This window comes from Dryobates pubescens, chromosome 5, assembly GCF_014839835.1.
Source record: "Dryobates pubescens isolate bDryPub1 chromosome 5, bDryPub1.pri, whole genome shotgun sequence".
Taxonomy (NCBI): Eukaryota; Metazoa; Chordata; class Aves; order Piciformes; family Picidae; genus Dryobates; species Dryobates pubescens.
In genome coordinates this window covers 8,603,245-8,626,286 of record NC_071616.1, presented here as the reverse complement: position 1 = coordinate 8,626,286, position 23,042 = coordinate 8,603,245, and the positions used below count along the sequence as shown (strand labels likewise).

Genomic DNA, 23,042 nt, shown 5'->3' with positions numbered 1-23,042 from the left:
TTAAAAATGCCTCTGTTCTATGTTTTTTGATTCAAATCTTTTTTGTTTTCCTACATAAAACCTGAAGAGCTTTTAACACTTTTAATTTCAATCATCCCTTTCAGCCTTTGGATTTTGTGAGTACAAAGAACCAGAATCCACCCTACGAGCGCTGAGACTACTCCATGACCTCCAGATTGGAGAGAAGAAGCTGCTAGTCAAAGTTGATGCAAAGACAAAGGCTCAGCTAGATGAGTGGAAAGCCAAAAAAAAGGCTTCTAATGGGGTAAGTATATAATCTGTGATTTATTTTGGCAGCAGGGCAATGTAATGTGTTGACTAGATCAGATTGTGAGCTCTCTTAGTTTCTGTTCTTGTCTCTATGCTTAATTCATTTTAGGATTTTACCAGAACCATATAAATGAGTCTAAAGATATGTTGAGAGGTGGTTAAGTGTAAGCTCTTATTTCACCAGCATTCAAAGTTAGATGCAAGCTGCAACTGAATCTCCAGAACTTACTCCGTAATTCACTCTAAGGTGTAGTATGTGCTATACCTTACAATTCTGTTGCTTCATTTTTGTTTAGAAACTCTTGGAAGTACGTAGGCTTGAGAAGTAAATGTTACTCTGTCAGAATCTGTAAATCATCTGAGGAAAATTTCTGCTCATGATTTGTAGAACAAATTAATGAAAAGGAAAGTAGTAGACTGTTCTGTAGATGATGCAGTTAGCAGGCAGCAGACAGCTTACAGACGTTTAGGAGATGGGGAAATTGGTTCTTTTTTTTACCATTCCTTTATAGAGCTAAAGATGTATCCAGGAATAATGCAGCTGTTGCATTCTTGTGAGATACAAAAATGCTTAACTGACAGATTTGTGTTTATTTTAGCCAAGAAATAGATAAAATTCATTTAATGTATTTCACATCAGAATCAAGTTATTAGTCTTGGTCTCTACCTGTTTTAAAGTTCTGCACATGCCTTTAAAGTAGTGTTTAAAACATTGAATTTCTGGAAAAGGGAAGTGAGAACTGACTCTTGTTTAGAAAACTAAAAATACTAGTCCCACTGCAGCAGGTAAATCTTTCACATTTCAATTTGGAATTTTTCCTAAAGGTACGTAAAATACAGTGGGGAAAACAAGTCCTTTTTGTTTCCTTTTATTTAACCAGAACCAGCAGCGTAATGCTGACTCAGGTACTTGACACATTTGACAGCGTACCCAGTGTATGGGACTAAATGCAATGGCTCAGTAGAGCAGAGTGCTAACTTCATAGGTTTTGAATGGAGTAGTACACTAGCTGTTAACATTGGCAAGGGTGTGATTTGATCGCCCTTCCCATTCCACCCATCCTTATTTCCTGCTGGCATCACCTCTTAATACTGTGCTTCACAGCTGATAATATAAACAAGCTTAACGTATCAGTGGAGTTCTTTTACATTTCTTTCATGAATTTTGTGTTTTATGAGCTTCTGTGGGTTACAATTCAATCCAGAGGGATTGATTGTAATGAAGCAGAGGGTGCTTTTTGTGGCTGTGATGAAGACAGCAGTATGTGCCAATTTTGTTGAACTGTAGAGTGAGACTAGCTCCAAGTGGTTGTGGGTTTTTTGGTTGGTGTTTTTTTTTAGTTTGTTTTGTGGTGGTGCAACAAAATGGTGTGAATTGCAGAGGAATACTGATGAAACATATTGCAATCATACTGCTTATGATTCCTTTCATACCATCATTGGTGTGCTGGTGCCACTCAGATCAAAAGTTGCAGGGTTTTTTTATAAGTGGTTTTTTTTTTATGTTAAGAAATCAAACATGTACACTGCAACACAATTTCTTGTAGAGGAACAGCAAGGCAACCTTTATCTAATTAGCTCCTCTCCCTGATCACTTCTCCCTGGACCTTTCAATTCCACTCCCTGTCACTGCCTTCTAGCTCTTTTCAGCTTGCTCCTCCTTGGCCTGGCAGCTTCTTCAGCTCCAACTGAATGCTCCCTTCCCCCTCATTCTTAGCTGCTGCTCCATCAGACCCTTCCCTCCCCCTCACTTCACCCACCACCTATCGCTTGACGGGATACTCAGCTGGATTCTCAGGTGAGATTCCATTTTTCTAAAAGATTCAGGGGATCAAGAGGTGGGCTGCCTTGCTCAGTATGCAGATCACTGTTCTACCCTTTCATGGAACATTTTGTAAAATGCACTTCTTTTGTGTGTGTTCCCTTTCATCCCTACAAGGTGGAAAGGGGCAAAAAGATGAGGAGCTACCAAGTAGTTGATCAACAATAATAAGGAAAGGTTTGCTGCGCAAGGAATGTTTGCCCTATCAATGTTTCTTTAATAATGGTTCTCCCATTGTAAGTTGCAGCTTATAAATTATAGGTAGACACTTGTATTGCATGACACTTAAGTAGAAGGCTTAAGAGGAGCTGCCGTTGAAAAGACTTGAAGTTCTGGAGGATGCAAGGCAGAAACTTTACACCAAGAGCTGGACTATAGTGATTGCCTTCCTGTGAGCGTGTGTGCGCTTTCTCTCTTCCGCCTTAATCACCATTTATCTGTTCTGTTTTGTTACGCAATCTTACACTTGCTCTCTGCAGCCATTCCACACGTTAAACTGCGTGGTCCCTATGGTATCACCAGCATGAAAACATCTGACTAAAATAATGCAATCAATAATTACTTGTAGGTGGCTTGGATTTTCTTTGTTTCTGAGGGGTTTATTTGGGGGGTTTGTTTTATTGGTTTTGTTTTGGGTTTATTTTTTGTTGGTTTGGGATGGTGTTGTGTGTTTTGGGGTTTGGTTGTGGCTTTTTTTTTCTTGTAATGCTGTAGGGGCATGAATGTGATGATGGAAGAAAAACTTCTGAAATAAAGCTAGTATTATTCTCAATTTACTGATCCCCATCACCTTGCCGTTTTTCCTTAGAACGCCAGACCAGAGACGACAACTGATGATGACGAAGCACTGGATGAGGAAACGAAAAGAAGAGATCAGATAATTAAGGGGGCCATTGAAGTCTTAATACGAGAATATTCCAGCGAGCTCAATGCCCCCTCCCAGGAATCTGACTCTCACCCCAGGAAGAAGAAAAAGGAAAAGAAGGAGGACGTATGTGTTTTGATTTTGGACAAAACAGATTTTTCTTCAACTCACCTTTATATAATGGCCAAACCTTGTGCAAATACTTTAAACCTAAACTTCTGATGAGAAAACAAATCAACAAGCTTTGATGTCAGCAGCACTTTTCTTTTTCCTTTTTTCTTTTTTTTTTTTTTTTTTTAAGCTGACAGCTAGTCAGTTATAGATACCATCCCTTCAGGATGGTTTAGGCATCTAAGCATCTAAACTTCTTGGAACAACAGATTTGAATCTGGGCAGAAATGAACCAACCTTTTATGCCTCTGAAGGTGGAAATACTGAATTTGGTGCAGTTTAATTTGTATGTGCTTTTAGGGTTTTTCAGATGAGAACTTAGAAAACAACTGTAACAAGTTCCTGCATACTGTCCATTTCCATTGAATATGGTGCCAGGGCTCTTTTGTAGTGGCAAAAATTTGCTCTGGTAGTTTTGGACAAAATTCTTGTGCATCTTAATCCAATTGGTTGCAGCTATCTCCCCAGAGGTGGAAGCACTTCATTAGGTCTATATATGTATACCCTGCATACCTTGGAGGGATACTTCAGGGATGAAAGGCATATTGTAATCTTCCTGCCTTACAAAATCACGTTTTACATGTCTCAGTTTGGCTGGATTTGATCAGCTGGTTTTCATACATTGTGTAATGCAGAAAAGCCCTGTTAAGCAGGAATGAGTGTTTTGGTTTAGACCTGCTTCTGTGGATGACCTTTTTGTGGATTAATGCAAACTGGAGAAGGGGGAATAACAATGAGCAAACTCAGAATTAGCTTTTCCAGCCAAGTTTCTAACCGTGGGAAAAATGGGCTTTCAGACTTCCCATTCTGCACCTAAGATGAAAGAGATTGCAAAATTGTTTGACCAAGAGTTCTATTCACTTAAGTCTTCTGCAAAGTACCTATTCCAAGGCAATAATGCAGTTTCAAATGCTTATGGAGTTAAAGTGTGGTGCAAGAAGCAACATCTCCCTCAGGGAGAGAGAGTACATCTTTCCCCCAGCATTGTTAGCCATGGCTGACCTGAGGTATAAGAGTGCTGAGCTGAGCCACTTGTTTTTCTTTCCTCTCCCTCCCTTCGGGAGAAGATGCTACCCTGGATGAGAATTTGCAAATGAGTCACTGTCTAATGCTGTCAGCTGTATTTTTTGGTTACAAGCATTGTTACAATGTGTGTTTTCCTGTGGGTACAGATATATATATATATATATATATGGCCATGAATAATGCCAGGTAGTTAAATGTTGTAAGAGACCATTGCAGACCATTGCAAAGCTGGGTGCAGACTATGTCCCTGGGAGAGAGGGATATTCTGCTAGCTCTGTATTATGTAGAATTTGGCCAATATGAGCTAGTCAAGTAGACAAATAAGCTCTTTTTAAAACATACCACTTGTGGGTTGAAATTACACCCCATCATCCCTCCCGTACTGGGAAGGAGGAAAAGAAACTTGAAAGTTGCCATCTTTGGCTTGTGTGGATAGAGGTGGGAGTGGAGAGATGGTCCTAGCTCTCTTGTCCTTAAAGGAGAGAGAAGAGAAGGACTGTGAAGGGTGGGAGGGGAAAGGGAAGATGGATGCAGATACATGTTTGGGTTGGGGGTGTGGGGAATCTCACCCACTTTGGGGCTGTTGTCCCCTGAAGAGCATGGTGTGAAGAAAGCTACCGCTGGTGGTAGCAGCAGAGTTTGTTAGTTCTTCTGGATGACTGATGTGGGGGAGTTGTAAATGTGTGCGAGGAACTGAGAGTGAGTGAATCTGGTTTTCAATTTGAAGCACGGGGGAACCTCGCTAATTCGCACTGTTAGTTAGTAGGTGCAATCTACCAAATTCTGCGAATTAGCGAGTAAACAAAGACAAGAAAGTCAAGACATACCCAGCACAAAGACCGAACGTTTGTATTGGCAAGCGTAGCTTAGTCGTGTGATGCTACCATAGCATACTAATATCCTGCAGTACACTTGTGATTCAGTGAAGTCTTACTAACATGAGACCTCACCGTGTATTTTAAGCAGTCCAGAGAAGGGAGAATTAGCGAGGTTCTTCTGTAATTTTGTTGAGTCAAAGAAATGAGATCACAGCAATACAGTATTGCTTTGTAGTGCAAACATACAAAACATTGTTTTTCAGAGTAGTGTGCAATCTATTTTTAAAAAAAAAAATCTCCGTGGATTTTTCCGCAGATTTTCCGCAGATTTCCAGTGGCCCCACTGATACCTTATCCACTCATCACCAAGGTTCGTTTACATTGTAGGCTTTGACAATGACTATGTTTACTGCTAGTTGCCAGATTTGTGACTCTTGTCCATCTGATTTTTTTATTTTATTTTTTTCACTCATTAACATCAGACTGTCAGGTTTGGTACTGCAGAAGGACTTTATTTATCTCTTGCAAGACTGGTTGAAAACTTCTAACCTTCGGCTTTTCTCTTGTTCTCCTATCTCTGTACAGATGGCTGTTAATGCTTTTCCTCCTGTCCCCCTTGTTTTTTAGGAGGATATAAATGCTATAGAAATGGAGGAAGACAAAAGAGACCTGATATCAAGAGAGATCAGTAAATTCAGAGACACACACAAGGTAGTATTCTTGTTTTTGCACTTGATACAAATTAGGCTTTTTCAAAATCCAAAAAAACCACTATTATAAAATTTAGCAGTTCGTTGCAATATCACTTTAAATTATGTTTATATTAGGCTTAATATACATAGAGTTCTTTACAAGTCGAAAAAAGACAACTACCACGTTAAAGTGGCCCTTGACATCTTTGTGCTAAGACTTTTGATTGCTACTGAGTATTTTGCAGTCTTCTCACTTTAACGTGAATAAAGGCAACTTAAGTTTCTACACATACATTAAGTCAAGATATTGATAACTAAAGGCTAAACGGGGCTGCAGTATAAGACATACACTTGAGTGTGTTTCTGTAGGTAGATTTGTAACATTATCCAAGATTTTATGAAGAGTTGAAACTTGAATTAAATTTTAGTCTTTTATTTTAATAGTTCTAAGTTAAGATTGGGGGAAGATTAAAACTAGGTCAGTGGTTACCAGACTTACCAAACTTTAGATGCATGGAAGAACTGTAAATTCCCATAAAGCTAATCTATTCATTGACCCCCACCATTATGATAGAGATCATATGGTGACTAATGCAAGATGAAACTCACAGCTTGGAAAGTAACATGGAATAGGATGTAAGTATGAGCTTCTGTTTTTTTTATACTTATGGATGCCCCCTCAGAAAAATATGCAAAGGGGTAACTGGCTTGGAAATGTTTGTGCACATCAAGTCCCACCTCAGGGTTACCACTTACAGAAGTTTCCACTAATGCTAGTGCATCTGTGAATGTTTCTGCTTTGGAAAATGATACTTGTGGATAGTGAAACACAACTATGCATGTCATGTTGTCATTTTAATGTTTAGCTTAAAGTTGGTGTTATTCTTTCCCCAACACGACTGGAGTGGTCCTTGGCTTAGGGAAGTACCAGCAAGCTCTTCTTTTGAGCGCACGCACTTTTATTTCAAAATACCCCCAAGTCCACGTTAAGGAAAATGTTGAAGGTGCATCAAGGTGAAGTATGCCCACGTTACTCAGCCTTACTACATGCAGTCACTGGGGGTGGTACCATGTATTCACACAACTGTATCAATGTAAACGCGAGTGACTACACGCTGTTGTATGTACACATTCTGTTTTTCTCAACTGAAGTTGTTAAGAGATAAAAACCTGGGGAAAAACTATTAACAAATATTCTGGAGAAGCTCAGCAATTGAATGTGAAACTGGTCAGCAGTGAAACTTCAGTAGAGTTATGCTCAGTTCCAAGCCCCAAGTTGCCACTGGTGCTAAGATGCAAACAAGTTTTTAAAAATTTAAACTACCAAACAAAAAACACGCTTCATTATTTCAGAAGCTGTTGGGCATTTCGCTGCCTTTAAATCTGTATTATTGGGGAGGCTATTTTGGATTTCTCAACATTAAAAATCAACTGAAAGTAGTCATTGTGTATATTGGATCTATTTAAAGGGGGCTGTTGAATCTTTAGCAGCTGGCTAGTGAGCACAGTGAACCTTTGCATGTTTTTGGTATGAGTTTATAAAACAATAACCACAGACTGTCAGGGTATCAGCAATTGCAGGGGGCGTCCATTTACAGCACGGACGAGTCTGAAGAGAGCTCAAGGTAAGATTTATAATTCTTCTACCTGTTCATTTCTGTTCATTACTTCAATTTATCCAATACCGTTCCCATCCCATTACCCTTTCAGATCCTCTTATGTAGGCTGATAGATATTAATGAGGTCAGATTTTTACTACAAAGTAGAGCAATTTATTTTTTTTTAATTGGATTTTAAGAAAGTAGACCTACAAAATGTGTTTTAACACACCAAGGCTTGTGTGTATATTTACACTTGCGTGAATATATTGGACAAAAAACAGGAGGAGAAAAAAAAAAAGGGAAAACCCCCCACGCTCTCGATCTCAATACAAACAGTTCTTGAGAGTGACAAAAAAACAGGAATTCAACCAAAGAAATTCCTATTGGAACACCTAAGATAACCTGTAAGTATCAACCACTTCAGTATGTAAACTTTTCTTTAAAAGTATATGAAATTTGAGGTAAGTTGGAATTTTAGAAGTTGACAACCAAGTTTAACATCTGACCGTACTGAGGTTTAACACCATAAAGTCCTGTAAAATACAGTCCTTTAGAAATTGGTTTTCAGTTCAGTGTATAGTGTAGAATTTAAGTTTCAGGGCTTTTTCATATCAGTTCTCTGCCAATTCCTACCATTTTTAGTCCCTTTTTCCTTTTGTGATTTCAATGTATCCAACATTGGTTTGCCTGTATTGTGCTATCAATGCAGTGTGGTTTCACTGGATACATTAATCACTAGTGAATTAGCTTTATTTCTGTAATCCTTTGTCGGTTCTTTGGTCCCTGTGCCTATGGCAGAAGAATACTCATCAGGTAAGATTGCTTTTTAAAGTTGTCTTAAATGCTTTGTTTAAGAAAAGAAAAAAAAAAACAAACCACAACAACCCAACCAAACCAGAGAAAATGCTGTTTTATTGTTGCAGTTTTTAATTTCATTTCAGTGGTGGTAAACGTGGAGCCAAAGGGGATAAACCAGTTTATTCTGCTCAATATTTGTTCAGTGGTATTCTGGCATCCATCAGGTTGAAATTTGGTATATTTGGTTGTTATTTGGTATATTTGTGAACCGTGTACTTGCTCTTCCTCCCAGAAACATAGCTTATAGGCAAGGTTAATCCAGTGTTGGCGGTCCATGTCCTAGCACAGCATCTGTAAGTGAACACATAACAATTGCTTCCAAGGATGGATTTATCTATCATTCTGTTGATGTATTTTCTATTGTCTTATAGGAATTCTGGTCATAGGAATTGTTTCTAATTGGGGGAAAAAAAAAAAAAAAAAGTGGCAATTTTGTACAAATTTTAGTAAAACTGTAGCAGGTAACCCTTTAGTTTCTGTGTTTCCAAAGAGCTATTTCCAACCTTTTTTAAACTCTTTCCATCTTACAGTGGTGGAAGTTAAGGATTCCATTCTGCAGAGTCCAGTTCTTACCAATGAACCATTAGAACTTTTTTAGGGAGGGAAAATGGGAAAGGTTGCAGCTCTCTTCACTGTTTAACCACATGCACCACGTGTAAGTGGATCAATTTCTTTACCCAAGTATTCATATAGGACAGTTTTGGTCTGCCAAGACTTTTTGGAAAACAGCTCACTGCCCCAGTAAGCATTCCACTGAAATACGCTTTCCTAGTTGAACAGAATTAATTTTATCAGCAAGGAGTCCATGTTGCTTGTGCCCAAGTGGCTTAGAGGGCCAATGGAATTTGTGGCCTGCCTGAATCACGACTGGCAGTGCACTGTGTATGTGCAGTTTAGTCAGCTTATAATATGAGGCCAGCCCTACTCTGCTAAGGTTGGAGATTGCTGGTCTGTGTAGATCTATGCTTTTGCACGAAACTTAGTCTTGTGATTGCTGCATTTTGATTTCATATTTATGAGTTCCAAAAACTACCCACCAAACCCTATTTAATACCTTTAAATCAGTGGCGGTTTTGGTATTTCCATTACCAGCCTTGTGTGTTGCGCCGGGAATATCCAGGTCCTATATCTACAGAATTAACTATGAAAGTTCTCTTGTTGGTTTTTAGAAACTGGAGGAGGAAAAAGGCAAAAAGGAGAAAGAAAGACAGGAAATTGAAAAAGAACGCAGAGAAAGAGAAAGGGAACGGGAGCGTGAACGAGAAAGGAGGGAGCGTGAAAGAGAGAGGGAGCGTGAACGAGAGAAGGAGAAGGAACGGGAGCGTGAACGGGAGCGAGATAGGGATCGTGACCGGACTAAGGACCGAGACAGAGACCGTGAACGAGACCGAGATCGTGACAGAGATCGTGAAAGGAGCTCGGATCGCAACAAGGATAGGAGCAGATCAAGGTAAAAGCATTTGAGTTGCTAATTATTTCTGGGTTTCCGGGTGCTGTGTACTGAGCATGCATCATTCAGCAGATCAGCTGCTGTTGAAAAGAGAACAGTCCTGGGAAATCAGAATTCTAGAAAATGCTTTGTTTACACAAATGGGAAGAATACTTGATTCACTTGGCTGCATGGGAATATAGGGACAGCAATACGCCATGCTCAACCATGACTTAACCGCACCGGTTTTATCTTAACTCTCTCCTCTTTTCTCATGGGTAGCTTTATTCCTACTTGATGTTTTCTTATGTCTATGGTATCTTTTAGCTTAAGTAGGTCTTACCTTTTACTCTTGATACATGAGGGTTTTGGTTGATTCATTGAAGGTTTTTTAACAAAAGCAAGGAGATTCCTCTTTCAGTCTTAAACTGTGGCTAATCATGTCACGCTCTAGATGCTGTTTTGCCTCTTCGTCTCGGAAAAAATAGCAGTTTCAGTTCAAATGATCTTGTCTGTAGTGTTCAAGCTCTCTGTAAAGCCATGTAAGTATGAAGGATTTATGAAGCATACCCTTTATTTGTGAGGTTTTGTGTCATTTATGAAGAACTACTAACACAATCTGATAGGAATTGCCATGTGCTCATGCTTCATTTCTGTAGATACCATTATTTAATGTTCAGTGCTCAGACAACTACTTCCAGGCAAATGTGGTTTTGCATGTATCAGTAATGTCAATTTATGTTCACTGCTGTATCAGCTAATCATCCTGTACAGCTGCAGAAGGGGAGTAACTTGCAAGATGCTATACATAGTGTGTTTTGCATTTGAAGTTAAATTCTTTGAGTGGAGAGGAAGGCTCTCTACTTCATTTTGGACTTTTTCCTTCCTGCAGAGAAAAAAGCAGAGACAGGGAGAGAGAACGAGAGCGAGAAAGGGAAAGAGAACGAGAACGAGAAAGGGAGAGAGAACGCGAGCGGGAACGGGAAAGAGAGCGTGAGCGGGAACGAGAACGGGAGAAGGATAAGAAGAGGGACCGAGAGGAAGATGAGGAAGATGCCTACGAGCGCCGAAAACTAGAGAGAAAACTGCGGGAAAAAGAAGCTGCGTATCAAGAGGTAGGTTGGGATTTTTAGGGTTCCTTAAGGCAAAAATAGTTTCTGAGGTGTGATAAGTCTTCTACTATAAAATACATCATTCCCTCTTCCTCTCCTTTTCCTAAATTCATTTTCAGTCTTTTGGCTACATGAATGGGGCTAGAATATACATCACTGTCGGAACAACTCTGAACTCCTTCTGACATGTTAAATTGTCGATAGTTTGCTTCATTTTAACGTGGCTGGTTTAAAATACTAATGCAAACTAGCTATAAAGTAGTCCCACTATTCTTGATGTTCTTGAGACTGAAGTGTGTGTGTGTGTTCTTCTGTTGTAGCGTCTTAAAAACTGGGAAATCAGAGAACGGAAGAAAAGTCGAGAATATGAAAAAGAGGCTGAAAGGGAAGAAGAAAGAAGAAGGGAAATGGTAAGGCTTGTAGTTCTGCTTGTAATTTGGGCCTTGTTCTTTGGGTCTCTTCTGGAGTGGAACATTTTACTGCTCTCGCTTTGTATAAGCACCATGTATGTTTTATGCAAAGATGAAGAGTTAATGGACTTGAAACAGAAGATGTCTAGTAAGTGGGAGTACTATTGAGAGTCTGGAAAACAAAGCCTAGTGACTTGGTATTTTGAAGGTAAAAGAGTGAAGTAGGCAGCTGTAAAATACTGTGGTTTGGTAGTCATGCACTGTTACCTCTGTATTTGTCAGGTTTGTAGCAAAACCTACCATATGTTCTATGTCATGCAGGTGGAACTAGACCAGTCTTTTTATTTCCAACCTGTCTGTGCGCCTGAACCTTCTAGATAATGTATGATAAAATACTCTGTATTGTATCTAAGCACTTAGTAAATGTCTGTCTTTAGTTCATCAGTTGGGAAATTATCACAGTTAGGTAACACTGAAAAGTTTTGTCCAAGGCTACACGGTTTGGGATGGTACAACAGGAGAGTGCTTATCCTAGAAGTATCCATTAGATTTGTTTCTGTGCTGAAGTAGGGTGTTTGTTTGTTTGTTTGTTTAATCACACTTCATAAATTACACTTAAGCTGCCACGTTAAAATATCCAATACTAGACTTAAGGATTTTGAGCACAGGAACTTGGATCCTCTTTTTTGTGATACAAAAAAAATGCTAAATGTTAAGCTCTTGGAAAGAAGAACAGAAATTATTTTATAACATTACTTTCTGGTTCAATTTCTTGCAGGCAAAAGAAGCCAAACGGTTAAAAGAATTCTTGGAAGATTATGATGATGACAGAGATGACCCAAAATATTACAGGTATGTAGTATTTTATAGTGTTGATTCCTAACAGTAAAATCATTGTTCATTTTCACACAGCTATGGGGTTTGCTGGCAATGGCTTATGGAGTTTAGACTTGACTGATTTTGTGGTGATGTAAAAGTTAAAAAGTAACCTAAGTTACTTCAGTGTGCCTTTGAGAAGTGTCAGAGGAAGAAGGGAAAATCCTTATTGCTACTTGTTAATGCAGGGGAGTAGCTGCTCCTTCCTGTCACTTAACTTAGGGGTGAGATGGAGCAGAGGTCAGTGTAATGCCAACATAAGGTGGCAGGGGCAGGGAGAAGCATGTTTCTTAAAAATTCTCTACAAGGAAATTTGTAAATTATACAAAGAACAAGCCTGTAAAGGATGGGAAAGATCTTTCAGCATGAGACTAAATAAAATTTGCAGAACTGGTTCTTGTCAAGTAAAATCCTATGAAATAATTATTTTTCTAAGATCTGCAGTCACAGTCTATATGTGTTTAATGGGATGGTATAGATCCTGTTTAGTGAGGTTAGGAATTGATATCTTAGTCACTTCTGTTACAAAAAATAGAAGACACCTGTATCAGGTATTTCTTGTATTGTGGTTCAAGGTTCACATTGGAATGTTCTTTGAATTACAACACCTGTATCTTTTATAGGGGTAGTGCTCTTCAGAAGAGGCTACGAGACAGGGAGAAGGAGATGGAAGCAGATGAACGAGATAGGAAAAGGGAAAAGGAAGAGTTAGAAGAAATTAGGCAGCGCCTTCTGGCCGAAGGACACCCAGATCCCGATGCAGAACTCCAGAGGGTAAGTAGCTGTTGGTCTGATAGGAAAAAAGAGCCCTTGGTATTCTGGTGGTACTGAGCAAAATTGTGTAAGAGATCTGATAGTTAATATTAGCTCTGTTCACTTTTTCTTAAAAAGATGTTTGTATGAGTAATGACAACGCTGGAAACAAACAACAGAAAAAAACCAAAACAACCAAACCCATCCTCTACGGGGAAAACCACCACCACCAAAGACCACAAACCTACCTCTCCCCTCCCCCCCCCCCCCCCCCCCCCCCCCCAAACTTTTCTGATCTATGTTTGGATGCAACTCCAAGTCAAAAGCGTTTCTGATTATAACGGCAGTAGTTGCATACATTTGTTCCTGAGTATCAGGAACTTTAGGAAACAGATTGCTTTCAGGCAGTGTTGTTTTTCAGAAGGGTTCTTTCTAGCTAATTTTCTGTTTCATTGTAGATGGAGCAGGAAGCTGAGCGGCGTAGGCAGCCACAAATAAAACAAGAGCCAGAATCTGAGGAGGAAGAGGAAGAGAAGACAGAAAAAGAGGAAAAAAGAGAAGAGCCAGAGGAAGAGGAGGAGGAGCCTGAGCAAAAGCCCTGCCTTAAGCCTACTTTGCGACCCATCAGCTCTGCTCCATCTGTTTCTTCTGCTAGTGGAAATGCAACCCCTAACACACCTGGAGATGAATCTCCCTGTGGCATTATTATCCCTCATGAAAATTCACCTGATCAACAGCAGCCAGAGGAGCACAGGCCCAAAATAGGACTTAGCCTCAAACTGGGCAAGTTTACATTTTATGTTCCATGTGTAAAAGAGTGAAAAACATGCCAAGCTGAGTAGCCACACAGTTTTCCGAATAGATTGTATGTTTTGATGTACTTCTATGAAGCTGTTGTTACCTATATGCTGTGCTTGTTTTCAAGAAGATACATTTTATAGATCTCCTTCTAAAATCTGGAGGGGGACAGGGAAAGGAAGGTTGCGGCCTCAAGGCTTTATGCTTTTAGGAATGCCCTGAGCTTGGGTTAGTTATTTCCACATTATTTTTCACCTTACTTAAAAAAAACATTGCTGCTTTTCATGGATGTAAGTATGTGTTAGATGTAAGCCCTAGAGAGGTCTTCTGTTCATTCACAAAAACCTTTTTAAAAGAAATTAGGTTGTTTATATTAAACAATATTTGGGCTGCCGTTTAAGCTCACACTGTGTTAGACCTTATGAAGAGAAGACCATACGATATGAGGCTAGTTAAAGTTTTTCCTACAGCTAGATTTATTGTGACTTTTTGTGCTCTGCCTCTGATAGGCTTGAACTCATGCTGTGGCCATCCCTCAGTGAGGGTGTGAATTGTTTTCAGGGCAGAGGAGGAAATCTGTTTTTCAAAAATCTTGAACAGACTCCTTTGTCATTTTTGTAACAGAGTGAGAGATTAAAATGCTGATGCTAGAAATTCACAGACCTTTATATAACATGCAAGATTATATTCATCAAGAAATGTGTGAAGAGCAAACTAGTTCAGCTGCAGCTTATGAATATGTTATTCTGTCTTGGATTGTAGGTGCCTGCAATAGCCCTAATCAGCCCAATGCTGTAAAGAGGAAGAAGCTTGCAGTGGATAGTGTTTTTAATAAATTTGATGATGAAGACAGTGATGATGTGCCACGGAAAAGGAAACTTGTACCCCTGGATTATGGAGAAGAAGATAAAAGCAATATCAAAGGCAGTGTCAATACAGAAGAGAAACGCAAACATATCAAGAGTCTGATTGAGAAGATTCCCACGGCGAAACCAGAGCTCTTTGCTTATCCTCTTGACTGGTCAATTGTGGATTCAGTAAGTTAACTTCTTTTAATCATTCACTAAAAAAAGCCTATTTTTTCTAAACAAACCTTGGGACTGAAAAACAGTGTTCCTAGAATCCCAGTGGACTGCAGCAGCATCATCAAATGGAATCAAACTTGAGTACTGTATTTCTTGTCCATACATAACGCTTACTCTGAAGCATGCCTGCTTATTTTTATTTAGTCTCCAAATTTGTTCCAAATTATCTAGCAATTTTATGGAAGATGGAATAAAGACCCTGTAAAACATTTTTGAATGGCTGCCAGGAATAGAATAGAATAGAATAGACCAGACCAGACTGGGTTGGAAGAGACCTTCAAGATCATCGCATCCCACCCATCACCTGCACCTGACAATTTGCTACAGGTTATCTCATTGATAGCAAAATATATCTTCGGCTATATAGTTGCTTGGGTCTCCTAGCTGCCTATTTGTCAGTATGATTTTTGAGACACTGATACTTACTTACAGAAGTAATGGATTTGGGGCTTGATTTTGGTGTTCTTTTTTCCAGACGCTAATGGAACGTCGAATTAGACCGTGGATCAACAAGAAAATAATAGAATATATTGGTGAAGAAGAAGCCACACTAGTTGACTTCGTTTGTTCAAAGGTTAATATCTTCCACTTCCTTTGTGAAGTCTGAGATTTGCTCCCAATTTAAGCACAATTTAAGCTGCAGCAATGACTGAAGTACCTGTATTTGAAAGCAGTCTGTGCTTATCTTCTCTGTAATTTATGGTACTGGTCAGGAGAGACAGTTAGTGTACTTGAGATCGGTATGTACCCTAATGTTCTACATGTGCTTGTGCACAACTTGTACATGCTAGATTGCTCTCTGCCATCAGATAAGCATGGAACTGGATAAAGAAAGGAACAGGTGACGAGAGTTAGTATTAGAAGTCCCTCTGCTGTCACTTTTAGTTGTTGCACAACTTGTTTAATCTAAACTCTGCATAGCTTCTTCCACCAAACTATAAACTAAATTTGAGTAGCTTGCTTTCTGTAATCTGTCACCAAAATTCTGTGGCTTTTTATCAGTAGGGAATTTCAACAAATTGGACAGCTTAGATGGTACTCTTGTTTGTAATGGGCTTATCTTGGTTTATCTTCTAGAGCTTCTCTATGAGGCAAAACAAGTGATAGTTTTGTGGAATGGGCAGTTAGCAGAAGCTGGAAAGCAGTTGAATATTTGCCAGGCTTAAATATTTGCCAAGCTTAAGTGCCATATTCTAGTATTGAAAGACAGCTTACTTGTTTCTGGAAAAAAAAAGTAGTTAACAGGCAGATGTAAAATTGAGTTGTGAAGAGTGATACAGAGAGAATTTTGCCTTTGTCTTCCATTAGGATGCTATTGTTGAAGGAAGAGAAGCTTATTCCTTAGAGCAGGAGAGCTTAATTGGACATGCAAAAATAGCCAGCAAATACAGGACCTCTTGAATCTCTGTAGCTTCCTGGAGCTTGTTCTTCAGTAGCTAGTCAGAAACTAGCACTCGTTCACTGTGATAGCATCTGTTGTGGTTTAATACTAATTTTTGTCATGACTAAAACTAAGAACTAATGAACTGCAAATACTATGCATGTGTAAAGTGTTTAAAATCCTTGAGAAGTACCTGTCTTTTATCCAAAGATATTTATATAGCTTGCTCCAAATTTCCAGTCTAAAAGCCATCTCTTTCATTCAGGTTATGGCTCACAGCTCACCACAGAGTATCCTGGATGATGTTGCCATGGTAAGCAGAAGTTGTGTAACTGATAAATGTGTTAGATGTGAAAGGTGTTGTGATTAAACAGATCATGCAAGCACAGGCATGATTTTTGCAATTACAGCATCTAGGTAGAAACTGCTGATCCCAACAATAATCAACAATAACAGAACTCTATCAGAAATATAAACTTTTTATTCCTTTTCATTCTTGTAACTGGATTTTTATAATTAGTGGGTCTGTTCCTAGTTAATAAGCAAAAGGTGATTTTTCTCTATAATATTAAAAGCTCCTTTTGGCCCAGTGTTGGAAGGGTGACACTTAAGGTGAATAAAAACTAATTGTTCACTCTCTTTCAGTAAGGAAATCTGGAGACAAAATAGATGGGAGCCAGACACATAGCAGAAGTTAATAGCTTGTTGTTGGCAGGACCAGTAGGTGACCTGGGGAACTTCCTGAGAGGAGAACTAAACTAAAAGTTTGCATGAGTTCTAAAAAAGCCTGAATAATATGTTCAGGGGAGAGAAATATATTGAGAATTTTTTTTAATATCTAAGAAAGTTTCAAGCAGAAAATGAGCAGAGACTGGGTGAGAATTAAGGGAAAATATCACAAGTATATCTTCTGTTCTAGACATTTTTCCCAGGCCTGCCATTTCTCTGCCTCTTCCCAAGCCACTTTTGGAGACTAGGATACCAATAGTTTAATCTCTTATTGCTCAACAGCTGCATTTTAGAAGTATATAATTTAATTAGAGTTAAGTCAGGTGATAGATGCAGGACAAACAAATTCACTGAAGTTTTATCCAATGCCTCTCTCAAAGGCTTAACATAGATTGCACTACCTCCACTTTGTAGTTTTGGTGTATCTAGAATTACTCTATTACTGGAATGCCTAACCTAAACATTAATCTATAAAATTTGTATTTCCTACAGGTACTAGATGAAGAAGCTGAAGTTTTCATAGTCAAAATGTGGAGGTTGTTGATATACGAGACAGAAGCAAAGAAGATTGGTCTAGTGAAATAAAGCACTCTCCTTGCTTCTAGGGTTCCATTTCAATTTTGGGCTTTTTCCCCCTCCCCATCATTCAAAGACTTCAAATTTTCTCTGTTCTCAGAGACTTGAGACCTGTATTTTTTTATGTAGAAAATGTGAATTTTTCCCCCCTCACCTCTGTTCTGGGGCCCCCTTTTCCCTTCTCAGCTATCTGAGTCCTGCATTGGTTGTTTTTTAAATTCACAAGGTACAATGACTGGTATGGTTTATAAGCTGCAGCTACTGTACATGCTCTCTGGTAATTTTGTTAAGTTACTCTCATTGTTGTAAATATCAAGGGTAAAAAAAAACAGCCTCTGTTTTGCAAAACTTCTGCACTTGATGTGGAACTACTTCAGTTACCGATGAAGGCAAACTATTTCACTGCAAATTTGTCATTGCTTAATTCTTTCATTTTTTAAATTTTTCTTTTCATATTCTCCCTCTTTATTTAAGGAATGATCAGAGCACAATTTCAAAATAAGTGGCTTGAGCTGCTTTCACCGAACAGCTCGGTGTCATTTGGTCCCCTCAGGCTTCCCATTCTGACGGGAAGCAGATGAACTTTAGAAAGGTTTGGGTGAAAAGGAACTTCTGTGATTCAGTCTTAATGTTTCATTGCCCATTTAGAATTACTAATGAAGCTGGGAGTTCATCTCTTGCAGATGCTCTGCTTCTCTCCTAGGCATTGCAAGTTGCAGGCAGGTTTTTGTTCTTTGCTCAGTTAAAACAATAGCAGGACCTCAATGCAGTAAGTGCTACTTAAGGATTTTTTTTTATTATTTTTTTTTAACCTAAAGTATCTTCTTCTCTGTTTCATTTTAGCCCTTCCCTACTATCCTGTCTGTCTTCAAATGACCAGATGGGTTTTGTTTGGGTGTTTTGTTTTTTTTAAAGAAATTATTTTTTAATACTTTAAGTATTTAGAAACAAAAAAACCCAACCCACACCTGTTTGGACCATAGCTGACAAAAACTAAACCCTACGTTTTCAAACATAGCTGAAGTCTTGTTTTTATCCATACTGTTAAACTAGCCTGACTTTTGTTTTCTACTGTAAGCAGCCTGTTGTCCACAAAGAGAGGGTGACACTTTCCTGCGATGTTTGCATGGGTTTTTCTAAGCAGGCTGCCCCGGTCTAAAGGACGAGCTGTACTGTAAACTGCATTTTTTAATCTCATACCTGGGTAAGAAGACAACTCAGTAATGTGCTGTGAGCTGTTTTGATTGCAGGAGGACTTGTGGTCCAAGGAGCAAACTGTCTCAGAAACATTTTTTTAATTTTTAAACACAATTCTTAATAGCAAACAAATTAAGTAAAGGTGTTCCAGTATCTCTATATTGTATTTAACTGAAGGATTACAGGTTGACCTGTTCAGAAAATGTAACTGTGACCTTGAGTTACTAGTTCTTTGTATCTGGAGAGGACACTTGAAAACACTGTTCTTAACAAATGGGATCGTGTAAAGGTTCCACCATGTAAATATTTCAGATATTAAAAATGTATATATTTGATTTAAGGGCTGATATTCTTTTGGAGTCTTGTGCAGCAGGCAGTCATATTTTACACTGCTTTCTGAATCAACAACTGTTCCCAACTTAGGGGTGGAGGGGTTTAAATCTACCTCCTGCTTTGTCAGGTGACTCAAAGCCTGCAAACGCAGATGTGATCCCAGTATGTGCTTTCTCATCCCTGTAATAGTCACACATCAGAAAAATGTTCTTTAGTTTTTTTAATCTTGTAGTGTAGTGCTCAGATGTTACTGTTGTGTTGCTCTTGAGTGTGTGAGAATGTTTTGGTTTACATACTGACATGCCGCAATCTTCCTCTTTTTATTTTCCCTGCAACTTGATGTTACCCCAAGAAATCACTTCCCCATTCTTCCCATACATTTTTGCATCAGCATTTACCAAAAATTCTCCAAATTCTGAATAAATTCTACTCTTGCTCTGTTTGTAGTGAATACAGAGAATGAGGAGAGTCAATTTCCTTTTGTCCTGCTACTATGGCATTCTCTGTCATTACTAGTAGTTAAACAATCCAGATGTGTTGTAATGCCATTGTATGACAGATTGCCCAATGTCCTTGTTGAGGTTCTTCAGCAAAAGGTCAAGTTGTGAAACATCAGCTTATTTTCTTCTGCCCTATGCTGAAGCTGTACACTCATCTGTTATTTTATTTATGCATTAGGCATAAGCTCCTAGCCTTCCTTTCGTAAGGAGATCAAAGGTTTCAGGGTGAGGAAAACATTGAAAACTGAATTGGTAATTATCCTGGTTAACAAGTACTTAGGAGCAATTGTGACATTAAAAAGATTAACTTGTGGAAGTTGAGGTTTTTGTCAGTAGGGGAAGGAATGTTTACTGTAGCACTTCTGACTTGGCTTATGCAAGAACTTCAAATCTTCCTCATTCAGAATGAAAAATGCTGCTTTACTGATTTATAAAGTCACTTCTAGTGTTTACTTCTTACTGAATGTTACAGCTTCTCAGGGATGACAATATACTTTGTGATGCTGGGGGCAGAGCACAAATTTTGTACTGCTGAGAAGTTAATACAGGCAGTAATTTCTGTTACCTGGTTTTTCTTTCAACATGTAATAACAGAATTACTTCAAGATAAACTTGGAAAATTTGAGGTAGAATAAGCCTTTCTTGACAACATAACAACACTTAACTGCTTCAATATGTGATTTAATACACACTGTGTGTGTTATGATCATGATTGCACTGATTATTCCATTAAGAGCATACTGAGAATGAGATCCATCAGCCAAGTAGCATATGTTGCCACTGGGCAGTCAATGCAGCATGCCATAATGTGATTTGTTCTGTGATAGAAAGGTACTTCAGAAGTGAAAAATAGCAATGCTTACACCAGAACTGGATATTATACTGGTAGTTGATCTGGACTGAGGTATGAGGTTTTACAACTTAACCTAACACATGCCCCTAGTCTCCTGACAAGCATTCCATGTAACTGCCATTTGGAATATGTGAGTACAAAAGATAAAGTATTGTTGTTTCATTAATATGTGCTGAAAAAGAATGGGAAACCATGAACAAGTGAGATCCATTACCAAGAATTAGGTATTTTTATATTGCTGTTAATTGGATGAGAGGTTTCTTTGTTCTTAGATATTCAACCTTCTCACATACTGCTTCAGTCTTTCTAATTTTGGGTATTTCCTTCCCTTCTTTTAAAGCAGAATCCTGCACTAAAAATAATAACCTAGCTAGATGATTGTGGCTTTAAAGGGGGGGTAGAGGGAAGGCCTCAAGCAGGAAGTGTAGTTTCTTACTGAATTCTTATTTCTCACTCCTAATGCATTGCTGTTACTGAGAGGGGAAGCATTCTTGCTTCATGCTTTTACTAAATGGAGTTGCTACATGCTTGCAGGAATACCATTTCAGAAACTGGATATGCTGAAAACTGGAAGTTGTTGGCTTTTATATTACAGTAGGGTCACATGTTTTCATTGTCTGTTTTCCACTATAGGCATACTGGATGTCATACATGCAGACATACATTAGTACACAGACATGCAGCATGATCTGTGTTAAGGTGTTAGTGGGCAGTTCACTAGCAATCAATCCACTATCAATACAAATAGAGAATAGTCTGGTATAGCTGTGTGTCCATGTCTGGATTTTGCTTTTTTCCTCTTAAAGTAAGTTTTATTTGGCTAATGGTTGTTAGGCATCACTTTTGGTCTAAAAATGGCTTCTTTTTGATGCACTTCATATGCATATGACCTACTTCAGTAGGTCTCAGCACAGTTTCAGTGCAGCATCTATGTCAAAATGCTTATGTCAAAATCACATTTATGTGCAGTACTTTGGTGGCGCTTCATTTTCCCATAGATCTTCCTATAGTCAAATAGAGCAATGAAAGCCAGCAGGATGCTGAGTGGCATTAATAAGGATATGACAAGCAGGGAGATGGCACTCTCCCACTCAGCACTGTGTACAGTTTTGGTCCCTGCTGTGCAAGAAGGATGCGAACAGGCTGGAAAGGATCTAGAGAAGGGCACCAGAAGGATCAGAGGACCGGAAGACCTGTCCTGCAAAGGAAAGCTGAGAACTGGGTTTGTTCAGTCTTGAGAAGGCTTAGGGGAGACCTCATAACCATGTACAAGTACCTAAGGGGTGGCTGTCACAAGGAGTGAGACTCCCTTTTTACAAAGACAAGGGGTAATGGGTATAAGTTGCTCCTGGGGAGACTGACTGACACTGGAAAGGAGGTGGTGGATTCCCCTACATTAAAACAGTTTCAAGGCCCAGCTTGGTAGGGTGCTGGGCCATCTCACTTAAACTGTATTTGTACCCTGAGAGATTGGACTGCATGATCCTTGAGATCACTTCCAGCCTTGTATTGTATGAATCTGTTTTAAAGATGTGGAATTTACATAGTCCCTCAGATTTTAGAATGATGATGTGTGTCAGGGCCTTTCCTCCTGTAAGTCAGTCAGCACTTTTTAAAAGGAATTGTGGATTACTCTTCAAATACTAAGGAGACCAAGGTAAGTTTCAAGTTTGGAAGTGCTTTTCTTTTTTTCTTTCACAAATGAGTCACAGCTCTACTACATGGCACCACTTTCCACGTTTTTGGAAAGATGCCACAGTGCCATGAGCTTAAGTTCCAGTATTTTATTTTGAAATGGAAAGATCCCTTTCATAATGCGTTTCTGGACACCATTTCAAACATGGTTAACCAACTTGCATTTGATGAATTCAGGACAACCACAAGGTGTATTTTCTCCTAATACCCCCTCTCCCTTCGGTAACCTCTCTTCACCGGTTCAGTAGCACACGCTACCTTTCCCTTGCAAGGCTGCTCTCGGCTGAAGTTTCAAAGCGTGCTCCCCCTCTAACATTCACCCAGCCTGCTCCCCAGTTGTGCCCTTGCTATCCCTTGTCTGGATTTCAAGCCTTTGGTCAACGGCCCGCTCGCAGCCAGCAGAGGTCCTGCCCGCTTGCGGCCGCTTGCGCTGCCCGAATGTGCCTCCCTGAACTGAAGGACTTCTCACCCGCCGTGGCGGACGTTCGGTCCGGCGCATCAGGCCCCAGCGGCTCCCCCTACCCGGCGCTGGCCTCTCCTCGGCCGCCGCTGTCGGAAGTGAGGTCGCGGCGGCGGGCGGAGCGCGGGCCGGAAGCGAGCGGGGCCGGGCTGGGCTGCTGCGGGTGGCGAGGAGCCGGCGGTGGAGCCCGCGGGCGGTGTGCAGGGCAGGTTGGTCTGTCAGCGGCGCACGGGTCAGAGGGGGCCACGCGCGCTGGGCAGCGCAGCGTCGCGTGTGGAACATGAGGCGGGAGCGCTGCGCCGGCTGGAGCCGGGCCGGGGGCGGCGGAGCAGCGAAGAGCCGGCGGGGGCGGCTGGCTTCGGTGTTTGTGTGAGCCCTGCGCCACACGGGCGGGCCGGGCGGGGTCCCTGGTCGCTCCCCAGGCCGGGCGGGGTGGGGCTGAGGTAGGCGGGGTGGACACGAACCGGGTCGCGGTCTGTCAGGTACTGCGGGCCCGAGCGGGGCTGCTGGTCAGGCCGAGCGGGGTCGAGTGAGGGCCCGACCCTCGCCTTCGCGGCCTCAGGCAGCTGGTGGCGGGGGCGTTCGTCCTGTGCTGGCTGGTCAGCGGACGGGGGAGAAAGGGGCACAGGCTGTGGCGAGGCTGCGCTGGCCCGCGGCAGGGCTGAGCGGGTCCCACAGGAAAGCTGCGGCTGCTGCTTGTGGCTTGTTTGGGAGATAAAGCACGGGTTAAGC

The 23,042-nt window shown here is 40.3% G+C and overlaps 1 protein-coding gene across 1 annotated transcript in view; it reads left to right on the top strand.

Annotated features, from left to right (window-relative positions):
• The window catches only part of RBM25 (RNA binding motif protein 25), a 36,526-nt gene extending 18,839 nt beyond the window's left edge, over positions 1–17,687 (top strand). Inside the window, exons 6-19 of the mRNA XM_054161548.1 lie at positions 105–265; positions 2,901–3,083; positions 5,289–5,342; positions 5,600–5,683; positions 9,293–9,573; positions 10,445–10,667; positions 10,985–11,074; positions 11,853–11,926; positions 12,574–12,724; positions 13,162–13,486; positions 14,264–14,538; positions 15,062–15,160; positions 16,233–16,280; positions 17,189–17,687. Coding sequence (XP_054017523.1) covers positions 105–265; positions 2,901–3,083; positions 5,289–5,342; positions 5,600–5,683; positions 9,293–9,573; positions 10,445–10,667; positions 10,985–11,074; positions 11,853–11,926; positions 12,574–12,724; positions 13,162–13,486; positions 14,264–14,538; positions 15,062–15,160; positions 16,233–16,280; positions 17,189–17,281 — 2,141 coding nt within the window. The 3' untranslated portion in view covers positions 17,282–17,687. The remainder of the gene's footprint in view (positions 1–104; positions 266–2,900; positions 3,084–5,288; positions 5,343–5,599; positions 5,684–9,292; positions 9,574–10,444; positions 10,668–10,984; positions 11,075–11,852; positions 11,927–12,573; positions 12,725–13,161; positions 13,487–14,263; positions 14,539–15,061; positions 15,161–16,232; positions 16,281–17,188) is intronic.
• Positions 17,688–23,042: the final 5,355 nt, after the last annotated feature.